Source organism: Anolis carolinensis, chromosome X, assembly GCF_035594765.1.
Source record: "Anolis carolinensis isolate JA03-04 chromosome X, rAnoCar3.1.pri, whole genome shotgun sequence".
NCBI lineage: Eukaryota > Metazoa > Chordata > Lepidosauria > Squamata > Dactyloidae > Anolis > Anolis carolinensis.
Window position 1 is genome coordinate 1,289,682 of NC_085847.1, and position 17,820 is coordinate 1,307,501.

Here is a 17,820-nt window from a genome sequence, read left to right on the forward strand (position 1 = left end):
CCCGTGTTGCCTCGCGGCGTTTCCATAGCGACCGTTGTTGAGGCCTAGTGCCGCCATGGGGCGCGGAGCCCCGCCGCTCTGCTTGGGCCTGCTCTTGGTGTTTCCGTGGCCGGTGGAGCTCTCCACCACCCCGGGAGCGCCCTCCTTGGAGCCCGAGAGCAGCCCCACCTCGGGAGCGACCCCCACTGAGGAGGGCAAGCCCAGCCCCGGGCCTAGGCCTACCCCTGAGCCCGGCCCCTCGGAGCCCGCCTCGCGGTTGGAGCCCTGGCCCGAGCCCGCCCTCGACGGTGAGCCCCGCCTTCCCTCCCGGGATTCTTCTGAGGAGAAATTGTACAAGGGAATTGGGGGGTGGATGGAGGCGAGTGGAAGCAGGGCAGCCATTGGAGTCTCCCCACTCGGAAGCCTCCATCCCCTCACCCAGGGAAACTTTGGGACTCCAACTCAGGGGTCCTCGAACTTTTTAAGTGGAGGGCCGGTTCATGGTCCCTTAGACTGTTGAGGGGCCGAATTATCATTTGGAAAAAAATACAAACAAATTCCTATGCACACTGCACATGTCTTATTTGTAGTGCAAATAACCAAAACAATATTTATTTATTTATTTAATACATTTATACCCCACCCTCTCTCACCCCAAAGGGGACTCAGAGCAGCTTACAAGTTTTATGTCCATAAAAAGCAAAGGTTTCCCCTGACATCAAGTCCAGTCATGTCTGACTCTGGGGGTTGGTGCTCATCTCCATTTCTAAGCCAAAGAGCCAGCATTGTCCGTAGACACCTCCAAGGTCATGTGGCCACTGTCATGACTGCATGGAGCTCCGGTACCTATTGATCTACTCAGATTGGCATGTTTTTGAACTGCTAGGTTGGCAGGAGCTGGGGCTAACAGCAGGCGCTCATTCCGCTCCTGGGATTTGAACCTGGGCCCTTTCGGTCTGCAAGTTCTCCCCTCCCAACATCTCCATTACCTCAGCATTATAAGAGGGCTTCGCAAGATCAGTTGCTCTCATTGCAACTGTGTAATAATGGTGAAACCAAACTAAATATTTCTCTCACTTCTGTTATAGACTACTGCTGTATAATGCAAAATGATAGCATTAAATGTGCTAGAATTAAGCGTTTTGGTGGCCACCCATCAAATTAGTCTCTGCAGGTTTTGTGAATTGGAGTAAATGGGTGAATGTTTACAAAGGGCACACACCCTTATATTCTGTCAAATGTTGCTTGTTTCCAGTGGCCAAACTGTGCGTCTGTGACCTGCTGGTGGATGAGTGTGATGTCAATTGTTGCTGCGACCCTCTCTGCACAGCTGCGGATTTCAGTCTCTTCACTGCATGTTCTGTTCCCGTCGTCACGTAAGTTTTTGCAGATATATCATTCCTTGAAACTTGAAGCAAGTTTGAAGAGCTGTGTCAAGACATTTGGGAGAGGTCTGTGGCAGGGTCAGACGTCTTTGCTGTGTCGGGTTGGTTATTTCTTCAGCTATTGACATCCCATTCACTCTGAAGATCTCAGGGCAGCATATGATAAAATCAACACAAACAGTGCAACAAAAAAAGGTTTCAAAAACTAAAAGGACAAAATTATAGTCGTATAGTACAATATAATAATATATAATGCTTATATAGCGCTTATATGTATGAATGCACACATGCATATATACATATATACAATATAATTTACAATAATATATAATATTATAATGTATATGCATATAATAATAATATTTTGTAATACAGTATAATACTGATAATACAATATAATAATATTTATTATATATTACATGTAATATTATTAATAATATTACAATATATAGATATAAGTACAATATGGTAATTTATTGCCAGTATTGTGCTATGCTAATAATATAATATTATATGTAAATTTAATTTGTAAGCCGCTCTGAGTCCCCTTCGGGGTGAGAAGGGCGGGATATAAATGTATTAAATAAATAAATAAATAATATTGTGTTATATTAATAATATAATATATTGTATATGTATATATAACTTGTAAGCTGCCCTGAATCCCCTTCGGGGTGAGAAGGGCGGGATAGAAATGTCGCTAATAGATAAATAAATAATAAAAACTTCACAAGCAATCTGAAGATAGATTAAAACCTGTTTAAATACTTCAAAACAATTCAGAAACCATCCATATGTGGGTCTACATAAAAGCAGTTATGCCCAAAGGCTTTCATAAACAACTGTGCTTTTGCTTGATGGCAAGAAAATATGATTGCAAACCAGGGAAAATAGGTATTAAGAATGTGCCAAAATGGAAGTCTAAATTTCGCAGTGGGATAACTGAGATTCTATGGACTGAAAACTGTTAATTAAATAAAATTAGCTCTTATTTGCTTCTAGTGCCAGGCTTCAAAACAGGAATAGCATATGAAATATTTTTCCAGTGTGCCCAATGCATTGAATTCACTCTTTGGCAGCATCCGCCACACATTTTCAATTGTAAATTCAAATAAAAGGTATAAGACAAAGTTCTGCGAATAGACTGAGCTCTGCATTTTCCCAGTCTAATGTTGGGAGCCCAGAATCCTTGCAAAATGAAACAAAAGGGTTGGAAATTTGTTCTTTCCCTATCTCTGGATGAGGACGATCATTTAATCCCACTGATTTTTTGTGAGGCTGCCTTTCTGTATGCAGCGCGTCCTATTAATATCCCATGCCGGCCCCCTCCCACCGTCTTAATGCGTCACATGCATTGCATGGGAATCGTTCCTCCGATCTGTTTCTTTAGGCTGTTTAGCTGCTTGCCTCTCAACAACTGTTTATGCCTCCGGGAGTCTGGTGCACTGTGCATTTGACAACTGGAGAAAGCAGTGCTTGCTGGGGGTGTTTCGACTGAATACAAATATGCCAGTAAGTCTCCCGTTGCAGGCTTTCAGGACTTGGAACGTGTGCCTTGCTCCCTCCCTCCCTTTCAAGGGCCTTCCAAATAGCAGTGTGAGTTCTCCTGCTGAAAGGCACACTTGTCAAACCGTTTCTGCCCCCCTCCCAGTAAATCAGCCCAGTCTCAGTGTGGCAGCTTATTCTTCCCTCCTTGGAAAGTGAATCGGTCCACCATGTGGGTTTGATGCTTGCTGTTCTTCTGGCCTGCGGTGTCAATCTGCCGCCCACATCCAAGTACTGTCAGAGACGTCAATGCCTCCCTGCACGTTAGGCAGATTCTCTGCCATTAAAAGCAAAGGCTCCTTTGCCGGGAGAGAGGCCTAGCATGGATGTGTTCTGAAAAGTCCTCTAAAAGGTAGTTCCATGCAATACCAGGAAACCTGGCTTTTACACACATTTTTCAGTAATGGTTCAGTAATCAAAGAGGGGCAATTGGTGGACAATCTACATCCTTTTCCAGGAAACTCATCAATCCTGGATGAGTTTCCTAGAAAAAAGAGTTACAGCCAAAGGGCACAAATATGATCCTGGTCCCTAGCAGCACATAACATTATCTTCTGTAATCTCACTTTTAGGAATAATATATGCGTATATGAACGCCTTTTCATAAACATTTTAATAATTACAGTAGAGTCTCACTTATCCAACATTCGCTTATACAACGTTCTGGATTATCCAACGCAGTCGGCCTTTTAGTAGTCAATGTTTTGTAGTCAATCTTTTCAATACATTGGTGCTGAATTCATAAGTACAGTAATTACTACATAACATTGCTGTGTATTGAACTGCTTTTTCTGTCAAATTTGTTGTAAAACATGATGTTTTGGTGCTTAATTTTTAAAATCATAATGTAATTTGATGTTTAAAAGGCTTTTCCTTAATACCTCCTTATTATCCAGCATATTTGCTTATCCAATGTTCTGCCGACCCGTTTATCTTGGATAAGTGAGACTCTACTGTATTATTATAATTATTATTTTGTTTCTTACCTTTCTCTCCCAGTGACAACTGTATTTATTGTTTCGAATCTGTTCTTTCGTTGTGTTCTCAAAGGCTTTCATGGCCGGAATCACTGGGTTGCTGTGAGTTTTCCGGATTGTATGGCTATGTTCCAGAAGCATTCTCTCCTGACGTTTCGCCCACATAAAGAACAACATTCAGAAAACGGGGGAATTCCAGACAAGAAATCAGGGCCAGCTAAACACCTCCCAAGAAAGGATTCTCCCAAGCAGGAAGCAGCCAGGCTTTGAAACTGAAAGGCCATTCAATGCTAATCAAGGAGGCCAATGGCAGCATTCACATTTGTCTCCAATAAACAAGAGTTCTTTCTCCCACCCTGGATATTGCACAGATATATAAACCCCCCTTGCCTAGTTTCCAACAGACCTCACAACCTCTGAGGATGCCTGCCATAGATGTGGGCGAAACATCAGGAGAGAATGCTAATAGGTCTAATAGGACACGTCTGTGAAATGGTAGATGCGTGTTCCATCCCTTGCTCTTCTTTGTGTTGTCAAGACTGTTTTGGTTCTGAGACAAGCCTTCTTTTCTCCCCCTGCCCTTGAAGAGATGACAGCCAACTTTGCAGCTGGCAGGAAGCCCGATATTTCCTAAACCCAGATGCATACCCTCCTACAAGGATATTTCAGTTGCTGGACCAGGTCAACCCCAACGTTTTCTGCATTCAAGCCATTAACTGTAAGTAAAGCCGGGTTGGATGAAAGTCTCTTGTGAGGTTGAAGTTTGCCCCCAGTCGTCCTCAGAGGTGGTTGGGTTGAAGATTGAAACGATGAAGGATCTGTGTCAGAAACTGTGTTTAGCCTCACATCCAATACCTGCGCTGTACATTTTTTGTGCAGCTATGTAATGTTTGTATATTTTTAGGTTTTCATTTGTAATAATGAGTTTTTTGTTTCTTTCCTTTCAGACAAAGATGCTCTGTCTTTCCCGACTCCGGACATACCCACTTCAGATAATTTTGACAAGTTGCTTGAAGAATTTAATGAGGATGCTTTTGATCTTACCTTGAGAGTCCAATCAGATGCTCGGCGTGCCACAGATGCCAACAAGACCTCCAGATACCAAGTAAAAAGGAAAACCTCTTGCATGTGTCAGCTATAACCGGGGCATGGTCATTAAAGTTGGACAGGGGCCATTAAACTAGCAACACTGGACTCTTTTTCTTAAAAGGCACCAAAATACACTGATACACTTTTGCTTAAATTGCCTTCCCATTTTACTCTATTCTTCAAACTGGTGGTTTTCTTACCCCATTATTCATGTATGATATAGGTTATACTGTTATTGTATTACATTTGAATTGCATTCCTGATTTTATTGTATTTTACTTACAGTAGAGTCTCACTTATCGAACATTAGCTTATCCAGTGTTCTAGATTATCCAACGCAGTCTGCCTTTTAGCAGTCAATGTTTTTGTAGTCAATGTTTTCAATACATTGTGATGTTTTGGTACTAAATTTGTAAATACAGTAATTACTATGTAGCATTACTGCATATTGAACTACCTTTTCTGTCAAATTTGTTGTATAACATGATGTTTTGTGCTTAATTTGTAAAATCATAACCTAATTTGATGTTTAATAGGCTTTTCCTTAATCACTCCTTATTATCCAATGTATTCGCTTATCCAACCAGCCCGTTTATGTTGTATAAGTGAGACTCTACTGTAATTGAAGATGTTGTTTCTTACCTGTTTTATTTTATTTTGTTGTTTGCGGTCTTTTGCCCTGTGTTAGCCGCCCAAAGTCCCTTCGGGGAGATGGAAGTGGGATAGAAAAATAAAGTTGTTGTTATTATTATTATTATGTTGAAAAGGCAACCCTTGTGTTTTCTCTTGACAGTACAAGGATCCGATTCTGACCCCAGCGGGGTTCTTAAGGTTCCCAGCACCTCTCTTCTTTTCTTGGTGCACTCACGACAACCCTGCAGGTGAGAAGAGGGAGCCTGCCTTTTGGGGATCTCTTTCCAATCCATAGTTTTGGGGTTCATATGACACTCTTCAAACAAGTTGTACACTTTGTAGAAAACCACTTGTTTATATCCAATATTTGGGCTGGAAACATAAACCACGCTTCATGGCCGGAATCATCGGGTTGCTGTGAGTTTTCCGGGCTGTATGGAACACCAGAAGCATCCTCTCCTGATGTTTCGCCCAAATCTATGGCAGAGGACCTCACAACCTCTGAGGATGCCTGCCATAGATGTGGGCGAAACGTCAGGAGAGAATGCTTCTGGAACATGGCCATACAGCCTGAAAACTCACAGCAACCCAATAAACCACATGTACATTTGCTTCATGGATATGCTCTCCAAAATCAAACCTCTCTTGTTTTGGCATCAATCTCAAAATTGATGCGTTCCAATCTGAAGATTTTTCCGGCTCTTGTAATTGTGTTTTTTGTGGCTTTTCTAGCGTTTCTAGTGGACCAGGATATCAAGTGCAACACAGCGTTCCAGGGGAGCAAATGCACCGCCCTTCCTGCCCTCAGCATGGCGTTCTACACCAATTTGAGCGTTTTAGCTGTAAGTGTTCCTTGTGGGAACCCACTGGATAAAAAAATCACATTTTGTCTGTAGTGAATCGAAGCAATCGAGGATCGTGCTTTGATTTGCACAATAACTTGCAGCAGTGGGTATACCTCTCATTTACTGGACCGGGGGCCAGGGGTCCACACATACACACATCTCTTGCCTCAATTCTGTGGTCAAAAGCCCTGAAAAGCCAACTTTTAGTGAAAAAAGAGGAAGGCTGTATCTAAAATGCTCCTTTTTTCTTTATATTCCCACCAGGTCCCAAATTCAAGTCAAACGGTAGGTGTCCTTTTATTCTGACATTGTATGTAGACATCTTGTATTTTACCTTTACTATCTTTTTTTAAAAAATAGCAAAAAATGAATTTCCAAAATGCAGAAGGGGAAGAAGAATCCGTATTATGGTTAGCGTAGTCAGCAAAGGGGTACCATAGGATGCCAAAAGGTCTCTGCCTGTTAATTTCCTGCAACTTGCAGGAAATGTTCACTTTCCCATTGGTGCCAAGTCCCACATTTGTTTCATCCAGTTTCCTATAGAAACGATACTTCAATGAATCTGAACATCTCTGCTGTGGGCCGTAAAAGTGCCAATATTTTCCTATGTACTGAGCCTTGGGACTGACATTTAAGTGAAACGTGCTCTGTCTTTTGCTAAGGCTGCAGGGTTACATTATTATTGTTAATATTATTATTATTGTTATATTTTTCAGGTGAATGTCACCATCCAGTCCATCACTGTTCAGACACTGGGCGGACTGCGGACCCGTTTGAAGAACACCGATGTGCTGATGCTCCCCACATTGCATCCTCAGTCATGCAGCAACGTGGTTCTTGAGGTAGCCGTCCCCTGCTCACTCCAACTCTCTGTTTGGTGGAAAGCAAAGAGAGCTAATTTTCAATTCTTAGAAACAGATTATCCATAGAGCAAGGGTCTCATTGAAATGTAAACCTAGGCCAAGTGAGTTTCCCATGGAAGGGAATTATACAACCTCTAGAAGATCGTAAAAATTGGGCATGCAGTTTGGAAGTGTAGTTTTGTCAACCGGCTGGACCTCAGCTGTGTAGGCTTTCAAGGCCATTGGAAACAGATGGGTAGCCAGTGAAACAAGGAACTTGCACGTTCTCTAAGTGGTGTAACTTTATTTTTGGAAAATGCAAAGAACCGACAGAAGATGAGATTATATCCTGAGTCTAGATGAAAAGGGACTTATGTATCTGAGCACATGGCAGGCCACGGAATCTTCCATTTTGTTCTTCTCCTGTGAGCATGGAGAGAGACAGGATGTCTCCAGACAGTCGGATAGCTAGATAGCAAGGCCTTTACTTTCCTTTATTTTGTAAAATGGCATTTATAACCTTTTGGCAAAACACTTCTTAGAGAGTATATTTTCTAAGGTTGTCATTTCGAACACTATATGGAAATGTAGTTCTTAGAATCCTAGAATCCTAGAATTGGAAGAGACCTTGTGCGCCATCCAGTCCAACCCCATTCTGCCAAGAAGCAGGAAAATCACATTCAAAGCACCCCTGACAGATGGCCATCCAGCCTGTTTCAAATCCTCCAAAGAAGAAGCCTCCACTACACTCCAGGGCAGAGAGAGAGTTCCACTGCTGAACAGCTCTCACAGTTAGGAAGATCTTCCTAATGTTCAGTTGGAATCGCCTTTCTTGTAGTTTAAAGCCATTGTTCGTTTTATTGGCATTGAATTTTTGCCAGATCTGTAAGCTGCCTTGAGTTCCTTCAGCTGAGAAAGGCGGGATAGAAATGACGTAAATAAATAATAATAAATTGTTCTGTGTCCTAGTCTCCAGGGCAGCAGAAAATAAGCTTGCTCCCTCCTCCCTATGACTTCCCCTCACATCTTGATCCATGGCCCTCATCATGTCTCCTCTCCGCCTTCTCTTCGGCAGGCTAAACATGCTCTTTCGGCCACTCCTCATAGGGCTTGTTCTCTAGACGCTTGTTCATTTTAGTTGCCCTTCTCTGGACACATTCCAGCTTGTCAACATCTCCCTTCAATTGCAGCTTTCCCATAAAGTCTTCTGTAACTTTTAAGGCTCGACTGCCCCTGTGATTGAGGAAGCTCATTCGCTCGACTGCTGTGCTCAGGATCCTTCTGATCTGTTAAACTGCTGCTGTTGCCACTGATTTAGATGTTTAAATGCTTTCTCCTTTGTGAAATTCCCCCAACATTCTCTGCCAACAGTCTGGCATCGCAGTTTTGGACCCAGCGTGGCTTCCAAACAATTTCTGAAAGCAGCCTCACATCAGAATGCATCCCTTGTAGATGTAGATTTTAGACAAAGCTTTCCAGGATGGAAAATCAAAACGCGACAAGGTTAAGATACATGATCTCATTTTCTCTCTCTTTTTGCAAGGGATGTGAATGCGACCTGTGGTCTCCAGTGAATTGTCACTCTAAAAAAGCAGATTTACTTCTGCATCCGTCAAGAAATGAATTTCAAAAGTGATGTCTTGTTCTACTATACCCCTTCCTTGGAGGGTCATGTCTGTGATTAGTTCTTTTTGCTGTGATGCTTTCACTGTTTGGAGCAAAAGAATGAAAAAACCTAGATGCTTCCACATTCCCACATCTTCCATGCGGCTTAACCTGCCCCGTGTTCTTTGTGTTTTGCAGGCCGATTATCTCACAACATTTACAGAGGCCGGGGAAATAACTGGCGTGACTGTGTCTTTGGTCCTGGGGACCATCAATGCGACAGCCCTTTTTGTGCAGCAAGTCTTTGGGATCCATTTTATTCAGGTAAATTAAAAAAAACATTGGCACTTGGGAGGGGACATCGGACAACCCTGCAGTTCAGATTTGTCTGTGGTTGATGGGAATTGCAGTCCAAGGAGGGCTGCTTCCTACCCTGCTTTGGAAGGCAATGCAGCTTTCTCAGAGAGAAGAAGAGAGCTCAGTGGCCCATGTTTACTATTCCCATAAATGGCCTCCAGGTTATTTATTTTCTTCATAGCCCCAGAGTTGAAAATTGTTTATCTTCATGTGTATCTTTCTTAGATCATTGAAGCAATATAGCTATATATATATAAATGTAATGTGCATAATTCCCATGGAGTAAACAACAAAACCACTGGACCAAATCACACCTAATTTGGCCACAAAAGACATAGTCATCCAATCTATGTCTTTCCACCAAAAACTATAAAATTAGGTCCAAATTACAGAAATTCTCCCAAAACCAAAAATTACTAACGTTAGCCAGGTGGGCAGGGCTTCAATTGCCACCGCGCGCTGACAGCGAGTCATTATTATTATTATTATTATTATTGGATTCCTGGGAACCATCAAAATGAACAAAATCTGGCAGTCAGCATTAAAAAAAACCTCTACAGTCTGGACAGTAAACAAAGAACAACACTCTGAAAATAAGGGTATTCCAGATAGGAAACAACCAGAGCCAGCTAACTTGGTGACGTTAGCCAGCTGGGCAGGGTTTCAATTGCCACCGCACGCCGACAGCGAGTTATTATTATTATTATTATTATTATTATTATTATTATTGGGTTCCTGGGAACCATCAAAATGAACAAAATCTGGCAGTCAACATTAAAAAAAACCTCTACAGTCTGGACAGTAAACAAAGAACAACACTCTGAAAATAAGGGTATTCCAGATAGGAAACAACCAGAGCCAGCTAACACCTCCCAACAAAGGATTCCCTCAGGGAGGAAACAACCATGCTTTGAACCTGCAAGCCCATTAAAGGCTAATCAGGGTGAATAATTACAACATTCACACTTGCCTCCACAAACAAGAACCCACTTAGGACGACGCCACAGCAATGCGTGGCTGGGCAAAGCCAGTGGTTTAATAATAATTCAGATATTATATAATAGCCATTATTCAAATGGTTCAGTACTTTTCAAATAACGATTCCACCATTCCAACCTTAATGGTGAAGCTCCAAATACACAACAAGCAACACTATAACTTGTATGCTTTTGCCTTTTTTTTTAACAGCAAGATACTCAGCCGATTCCTCTCAGCGGAAGCCCTGGGTACGTGGTGGGACAACCAGTAAGGGCTGGATTTAGGTCAACCGGATATCCTTTTTGTCCTTATTTGTAAGGCGGTCGATTTCAAGGACCAGGTAGCAAGTGATGGAAACGGTCTCAGAACCTAGGTAGATATTGCCACTCGACAGTGTGGAAAATAAGCTTTTTTGAGGATTATGACTCATAGAATCCCATGCTTGCTGGCAGATTCTGGGATCTATAATCCAAGATAGAAGCGTTTCAAGCCTTGAAGATGGCTTAATAAGAGGGTTCATTGATCTGGGATTTTGGCTGTTTGATCCTTTCCTTAACTCTGGACCTTTACCTCTGGAGTCATTCAGAGTTTGAACGAAAAGGGCCAGCTCACCATCCTGAAAAGCAGCCCGGCCCAGGATTGCTTGGCTGTGGAAGGCGTTCGAGCCCCCGTCTTGTTTGGGTACAACATGATGTCTGGGTGCCAACTACGGTAAGGGGCGGCCGTGAGCCTTGGATCGAGACAGGGCAGTTTGTCAGCCTTATTTCGATGCATGTGGCTTGGATATGGTTGGGGGGAATCCCTAGCTTCTTGCTTAGCAGGACGCCAACGGGCATACCTCTTCGAGGTTGCCGTCTTGAATGTCTTCTTTTCTGGGATTCTTTTCTGAAAGGATTACCAAGGACTCCAATTGCGAGCTGTTGGCCCCGGCCGTGCTGACCACGCTGAAGGGCCCAAACTATCCAGACTCCGTCGCCTCTTTTGGGGATTCTCAACCCCAAGATGGACCAGATTGGATTGAGATTATCAATAATTTCACCAAGTCGGTAAGAGTATATCGAGCACTGGCTTCCTTTCCCCTGAGCATTGTGCTGGGAGAGAAACCCCCTTAAGGACCCGGCCTCTTCCTTATATTTTTCCTGGCGTGGAAAATCTACATTATTCTCCCCCTGTCCCAACTGAAGTTAGATCCTAAGTTAGCCATTTATATCTTGAGTTAAATTTGATTAACATCAGTTATTTGGGGGAGGATGTTGAAGGCTTTCATGGCCGGAATCACTGGGTTGCTGAGACATGAGAGAAGCCTCCCACAAGGATGGCAAAAACATCAAAACATCCGGGCATCCCCTGGGCAACATCCTTGCAGACGGCCGATTCTCTCAAACCAGAAGCGACTTGCAGTTTCTCAAGTCACTCCTGACACAAAAAAAACTGGCTTGTTGTGAGTTTTCCAGGCTGTCTGGCCATGTTCCAAAAGTATTCTCTCCTGATGTTTTGCCCACATCTATGGCAGGCATCCTCAGTGGTTGTGATTTCCGTTGGAAAGTAGGCAAGTGGGGTTTACAGCAGAGTCTCACTTATCCAACATAAACGGGCCGACAGAACGTTGGATAAGTGAATATGTTGAATAATAAGGAGGGATTAAGGAAAAGCCTATTAAACATCAAATTAGGTTATGATTTTACAAATTAAGCACCAAAACATCATGTTAGACAACAAATTTGACAGAAAAAAGTAGTTCAATACGCAGTAATGCTATGTAGTAATTACTGTATTTACGAATTTAGCACCAAAATATCACTATGTTTTGAAAACATTGACTACAAAAATGCATTGGATAATCCAGAACGTTGGATAAGTGAGACTCTACTGTATATATCTGTGGGTTGTCCAGGGTGGGAGAAAGAAGTCTTGTCTGTTGGAAGCAAGTGTGAATGTTGCAATTGGCCACTTTGATTAGCATTGAATAGCCTTGCTGCTTCATAGCCTGGCTGCTTCCTGCCTGGGGGAATGTGCCAACCAGTATGAAAAAAAAACCTCCAAAATCAGGACAGTAAATAACGAGCAACACTGAGAAAACAGGGGAATTCCAGACAGGAAACAATCAGGGCCAGCTAACACCTCCCAACAAAGGATTCCCCCAGGCAGGAAGCAGCAAGGCCATTCATTGCTAATCTAGCCAATTCACACTTCCCTCCAATAGAAAAGAGTTCTTTCTCCCACATTCCACAGACACCTTATATAAGCTTCACTTTTCACATTGTGTTGTTGGAGATTTTCATGGCCGGAATCACCGGGTTGCTGTGAGTTTTCCGGGCTGTATGGCCAGGTTTCAGAAGCATTCTCTCCTGATGTTTTGCCCACATCTATGGCAGAGGACCTCACAACCTCGGAGGATGCCTGCCATAGATGTGGGCGAAACATCAGGAGAGAATGCTTCTGGAAAATGGCCATACAGCCTGGAAAACCCACAGCAACTATTTAAATTAAATAGTATTTATCATGTCACAGTACTATTTAATACAACAACAACCGCAATAATAAGACTTCTTTTGGCCATAAATGGGTGAGGTTCCTTAGACTTCGTGACCTTGTAGCTCCATTTGTAACAGTAATATTGTATAAGGCACATTCACGTTGTTGCCATCTTCTGGATAAACTGTAGCTTCATTCTCAAACGTGATACTCCTGAGCCAAGCTTTCAGATTGAAAACCTCTTTGTTCCTTCAGGAGGTTAAGATCCACAGTGTACAAAAGGGCTTTTAATCTGTAAAGGGTGCGAATACTGATTTATTTTCATACCCCCCGCCAGGCCAAAAAAATACCAAAAAAACTTTTTGGCTGGAAAAAAAATCTGGAAAACAGATATGAAGGGAGAAATATAATCAAAAAAAGAATAAAATAAATGCCATGCCTTATAACTCGCAGAATATCTGCCTCTCTCTTTTTAGAGCTCCTGCGAAGTCCCCGTTTCCTTTGAATTTCAAGTGCAGTGGACTAAATACGGCTCCTTGGTGAACCCCCAGGTTAAAATCGTGTGCCTCACGACGACGGTATTGACATCTGCCTTGCCCCAGGTGGGTGGCGATGGGCGGCAAAGGGAGGATGCGCTGTGACTCGGGGTGTATTTTTAACGAAATGAGCCTTGCTCCAAGCCGGCGAGGCCCTGCGTTGTACAGGAGACAGATGTCTGGCACATGAAAGTGGCATTTTTAAAGGAGATTGTGGCGCATTGCAGAAACGATCAGGCTTCGGCTCCAAAGGTGGTCTCGAGCCATCTGCCACCGCGGAGGCACACTTTTGGGATTCCCTATGGACGGGCTGACCTCCGTCCTCTTTGGGGTTGGCACAGGAACTGTATCAACCCAAAGGCTGCCTGTGGTGAAGGTGGGAGGAAGAGGAGATAGGGGCAGGCTGTGTGGGAAACCACCGAGATCTTTGCCCAGACGGAGGGAGGAAGAGACTGGGGGGCCCCTTCTGACTGATTTCTCCCTCAATTTGGCATTTCATATATTGATCGGGGCTCCTTTCTCCCAGCATGAGACCCAAGCCAGCTCACAATCATTGAGTTAAAACATAACTGAAACACTGAAGTGCATGAAAGTGGAAAAAATATAAGTAAAGAAGGGATCACATTGACTATTATAGTAACTTTGGTAAACCAAATAGACTCAAATAGACTACTGCAATGTGCTCTATGTGGGGCTGCCTTTGAAGACTGTTTGGAAGTTACAAGTGGTTCAATGGGTGGCAACCAGATTCCTCACTGGAGCAGCATATAGGAGCACACAACCCCCTGTTGCATCAGCTCCACTGGCTGCCAGTTTGCTACCAAGCACAATTCAAAGTGCTGTCTTTAAAGCCCTAAACCAATGATGGGCAACCTTTTGCGCTTGGTGTGTCAAAATTCACCAAAAAACCTAGCATGACTTGGGTGGTGTGTCACTTCAAGAAAAACACCATAATTTCACTATATAGTTTAAATAACAAAAATATATAATTGTAATATATAACTGTATTCAATAAATCAAAAACTATTTACTACCATTATTTCCATGTACAACAATCTATGGTACCTCTTGCAGTTTCCACGCTGATTTCTCTCCATTCTAGTTTCAATGTAGTCATGAATAATGAATAATATAATAGTAATAATATGATAATATACTACAATTTTATATATATATATATATATATATATATATATATATATATATATATAAATAAATAAAATAAAAATGTAATGTGCATAATTCTTGGCCTTCAGAAAGGAAACAAAGACATGGCTGTGGGACCAAGCTTTTGCCCACGAATAAATAAGTAAATAGGGAATATGTGCAATTGGTAATCGGAATGGCCTCGGTTTAGGATTTGGATCATGTGCTTGTAATGTTTATATTAGGTGGCGCAGTGTGTTAAAGCGCTGAGCTGCTGAACTTGAAGACCGAAAGGTCGCAGGTTCAAATCTGAGGAGCGGAGTAAGTGCCCGCTGCTAGCTCCAGCTTCTGCCAACCTAGCAGTTCGAAAACATGCCAATGTGAGTAGATCAATAGGTACCGCTCTGGTGGGAAGGTAACGGCGTTCCATGCAGTCATTCCGGCCACATGACCTTGGAGGTGTCTATGGACAATGCTGGCTCTTTGGCTTAAAAATGGAGATGAGCACCAACCCCCAGAGTCGGACACGACTGGACTTAATGTCAGGGGAAACCTTTACCTTTACCTACTTGGTGTCTAAATGTTTAATGGTTTTAATCATTGTAACTCCTAACTATATGTTTCTTGTTTAGATATTATGATTTGGTTTTTACATGCATGATTGGCATTGAATTTTGCCATTATTATGTTGTAAACCACTTTGAGTCCCCCCAGGGGTGAGAAAAGGGGTATGTAAATACAGTAAATATTTTTTTTTCGTGTCAGGAGCAACCGGAGTTGTTTTTGGAGTGAGAGAATTGGCCGTCTGCAAGGACGTTGCCCAGGGGACATTGCCCGGATGTTTTTGATGTTTTTACCATCCTTGTGGGAGGCTTCTCTCATGTCCCCGCATGGAGCTGGAGCTGATAGAGGGAGCTCATCCGCGCTCTCTCCGGGTGGGATTTGAACCTGGCAGCTTTCAGGTCAGCAACCCAACCTTCGAGTCATGAGGCTTTTATCCCCTAGGCCACCGGAGGCTACAGTAAATAAATAAATTAACCAGTTAACGTTGTAATGATGGTAACAGTAGAAATGCAAGTGCAACACTCCACAATTTCAAAGGCCTGTAACTGGAAATTGATCCTCAAACTCCTAGGGATACAGAAAGTGGGCCAAAGAGTTTCCTTTGGGAGGGGAAACAGCTCAAGGAAGTCACCTCTTCCTTTTTATTTTCAGGTGGGGCCAGGAAACGAGAGCACCATCCAGGTACACACTTTTGTGACGTTCATTGATGTCTCTGCACCAGCCAAGCCGGGTTACAAAGCTCTTCCGAGCATCGAGGCCAGTCTGCCCTTTGATTTTTTCTTTCCATTTGTTTAAGGCCGGGGCCCAAGTCCCACCCCTTCAAGCCATACCCCAAAAATGCTCCCAAATATCCCTCTACCTCTGTTCCAACCCAAGGTGGCAACTGTGGTTTTTCTCGGCTACCAAGCACAGCTATTCTCCCCTGATTGGGAGAATCAGCAAGAACCCCAAAGGAAGAACAACCACAAAGCCACGTCCAATAGAAAGTGTGGAGAACGACTTCTCTTCAAAGAGATCTGCTTCTCTGGGTGCCACCCCTGTTCACTTACAGCTCAGGGAAACTAACAAAAACCACCTTTTATACGGGTTGAGCTTTTTAAAGTGATGTTTATTTATTTTCACACTGTACAGCTGTACAATTAAAGATTGGAATAATTGAGTCTTCCAGCTTGCGGACTGGTTTGACAACACTGATAAAGAGGTTTTTTTGGGGGGGAGCGGGGAGGGGGAGCCAAGGACACAGAAGAGGCTTACCGACAAGAATGTACAAAAGGAGATTTTCAAAATGTCACAGTATAGAGCAGGGAGAGAAATAGCTTTTCGACACCGGGACTCCTTTCGAGGAAAGGCATTCCAGCCCAGGAGGGTCACGGCCAGGCATCTATCTATCTGAGCTGGGTGAGGAGCCCGTGTTGTTTCAATAGGTTGGTCAGCCTTTCGATTTCTATCTCCTGTCGGAAAAACACAGTTATTTCAGTCAGTTGTCCATTTCCTGTACAGTGCCCGATGTCCTACTTCCTCACAAATAGCTCTAAGTTGGGAAAAAATCTTATGGGAAGAAGAAACTGTTCTCGATTGGCAATATTCCCTGTCAAACAGCTTTTAGAGAAACCAGAAGGCTGATCTACTCAGAGCTTTGAAACAGACTGTTTCCACAAGGGCAAACCACATGAAAGACGTTCCTGGTGACTACTATTATATCCTACTAGCTGTGCCCAGCCACTCATTGCTGTGGCTTATGGGAATCATTTGTTGGCCAGGTGGAATAGCAGTGAATAGCCTTGCAGCCTCAAAGCCTGGCCATTTTCTTCTTATGGGAATCCTTGTTTGGTGAACTGGAATACAAAGGAATAGGCTTGCTGCTTGAAAGTCTTGGAAGCCTGGATTATATGAGGCTCCTTCTACACAGCTGTATAAAATCCACACTGAACTGGATTATATGGCAGTGTGGACTCAAGATAATCCAGTTCAAAGCAGATACTGTAGATTATCTGCTTTGGCATTCTGGGTTATATAACTGTGTGGAAGTGGCTTGAGTCTACACTGCCATATAATCTAGTTCAAATCAGATAATCTATTTTATAGGCAGTGTGGAAGAGACCTAAGTGAACCCTGTCTGTCCCCTGGGGGCACCATTGTGGCTGAGGGGGTTGCTATGGTATGGGGGGTGGAGCTAAAGGGGGCAGGGCTTACCCTTCTGACCGGCAGCCAGGAGGAAAACGGCCCTTCCTCTCCTCTAATTTGGACTTTTATTTTTCTAGGTTTTTTGTTTGAAAGACATAGATTGGATGACTATGTCTTTTGTGCCCAAATTTGGTGTGATTTGGTTCAGTAGTTTGGTTGTTTACTCCATGGGAACAATGCACATTATACTTTTATATATATAGATTGGTGCCATTTATATCTGTCTAGCTTTAGCAGGGTCGGACCCTAGATAGTGCCCGCTTTACCTTCTCTGCGCAGTTGCCTTCCAGCTGTTGGACCTTCACCGTGAGCTGCAGGTTGGCTTGCTTCAGCTTGGAGACATGTTGCTCAGACCGTGTCTTCACGGACAAAATGATCCCTGCAGATGGATTCAGAGGTCAAAAATTTATGATTTCTGCTTAGCTAAGCCCCAACAATTGCTACCATTATAGTTCCGATTTAAAGGCTAGGTATATTCTACCCATTTCACAGATACAGAAGTCTGAGAGATAGGTGATATTGGGAGAAGGAAACTTCCAAGATCCACGTCTGGGTCTTTTGGTTGGTGCTCAAAGAAGGATTGGGAGTTTTAAGGTTTTAAAGCTCCATGTTTTTTTTACTGGAAGACACAACTAATGAACTATTGATGTAATTAATGGAGAAGCTCAAAGTGGAATGAC

At 43.0% G+C, this 17,820-nt stretch overlaps 2 protein-coding genes across 2 annotated transcripts in view; one reads left to right on the forward strand and one right to left on the reverse strand.

Annotated features, from left to right (window-relative positions):
- On the forward strand, positions 1-16,115 carry tctn1 (tectonic family member 1). The gene is made up of 14 exons (XM_008119873.3): positions 1-287; positions 1,235-1,355; positions 4,474-4,604; positions 4,834-4,991; positions 5,769-5,856; positions 6,341-6,450; positions 6,718-6,738; positions 7,170-7,295; positions 9,099-9,224; positions 10,446-10,528; positions 10,806-10,946; positions 11,128-11,281; positions 13,187-13,312; positions 15,608-16,115. Exons 1-14 carry the CDS (start codon positions 56-58, stop codon positions 15,749-15,751), a joined length of 1,761 nt encoding a protein of 586 aa, XP_008118080.1. The 5' UTR covers positions 1-55; the 3' UTR covers positions 15,752-16,115.
- hvcn1 (hydrogen voltage gated channel 1) overlaps positions 16,044-17,820 on the reverse strand; it is a 17,017-nt gene continuing 15,240 nt past the window's right edge. Inside the window, exons 6-7 of the mRNA XM_062958631.1 lie at positions 17,407-17,519; positions 16,044-16,407 (exon numbers count right to left, since the gene is read on the reverse strand). Of these exons, the coding sequence (XP_062814701.1) occupies positions 16,342-16,407; positions 17,407-17,519 (179 nt within the window). The 3' untranslated portion in view covers positions 16,044-16,341. The remainder of the gene's footprint in view (positions 16,408-17,406; positions 17,520-17,820) is intronic.

What these genes read in the sequence shown, in the direction of transcription:
- tctn1 (XM_008119873.3), top strand. Translation starts at nt 56, where the DNA reads ATGGGGCGCGGAGCCCCGCCGCTCTGCTTGGGCCTGCTCTTGGTGTTT. An exon ending in GCCCGAGCCCGCCCTCGACG is followed by an intron (nt 288 to 1,234) that starts GTGAGCCCCGCC and finishes GCTTGTTTCCAG; the next exon opens with TGGCCAAACTGTGCGTCTGT. An exon ending in ACAAGACCTCCAGATACCAA is followed by an intron (nt 4,992 to 5,768) that starts GTAAAAAGGAAA and finishes TTCTCTTGACAG; the next exon opens with TACAAGGATCCGATTCTGAC.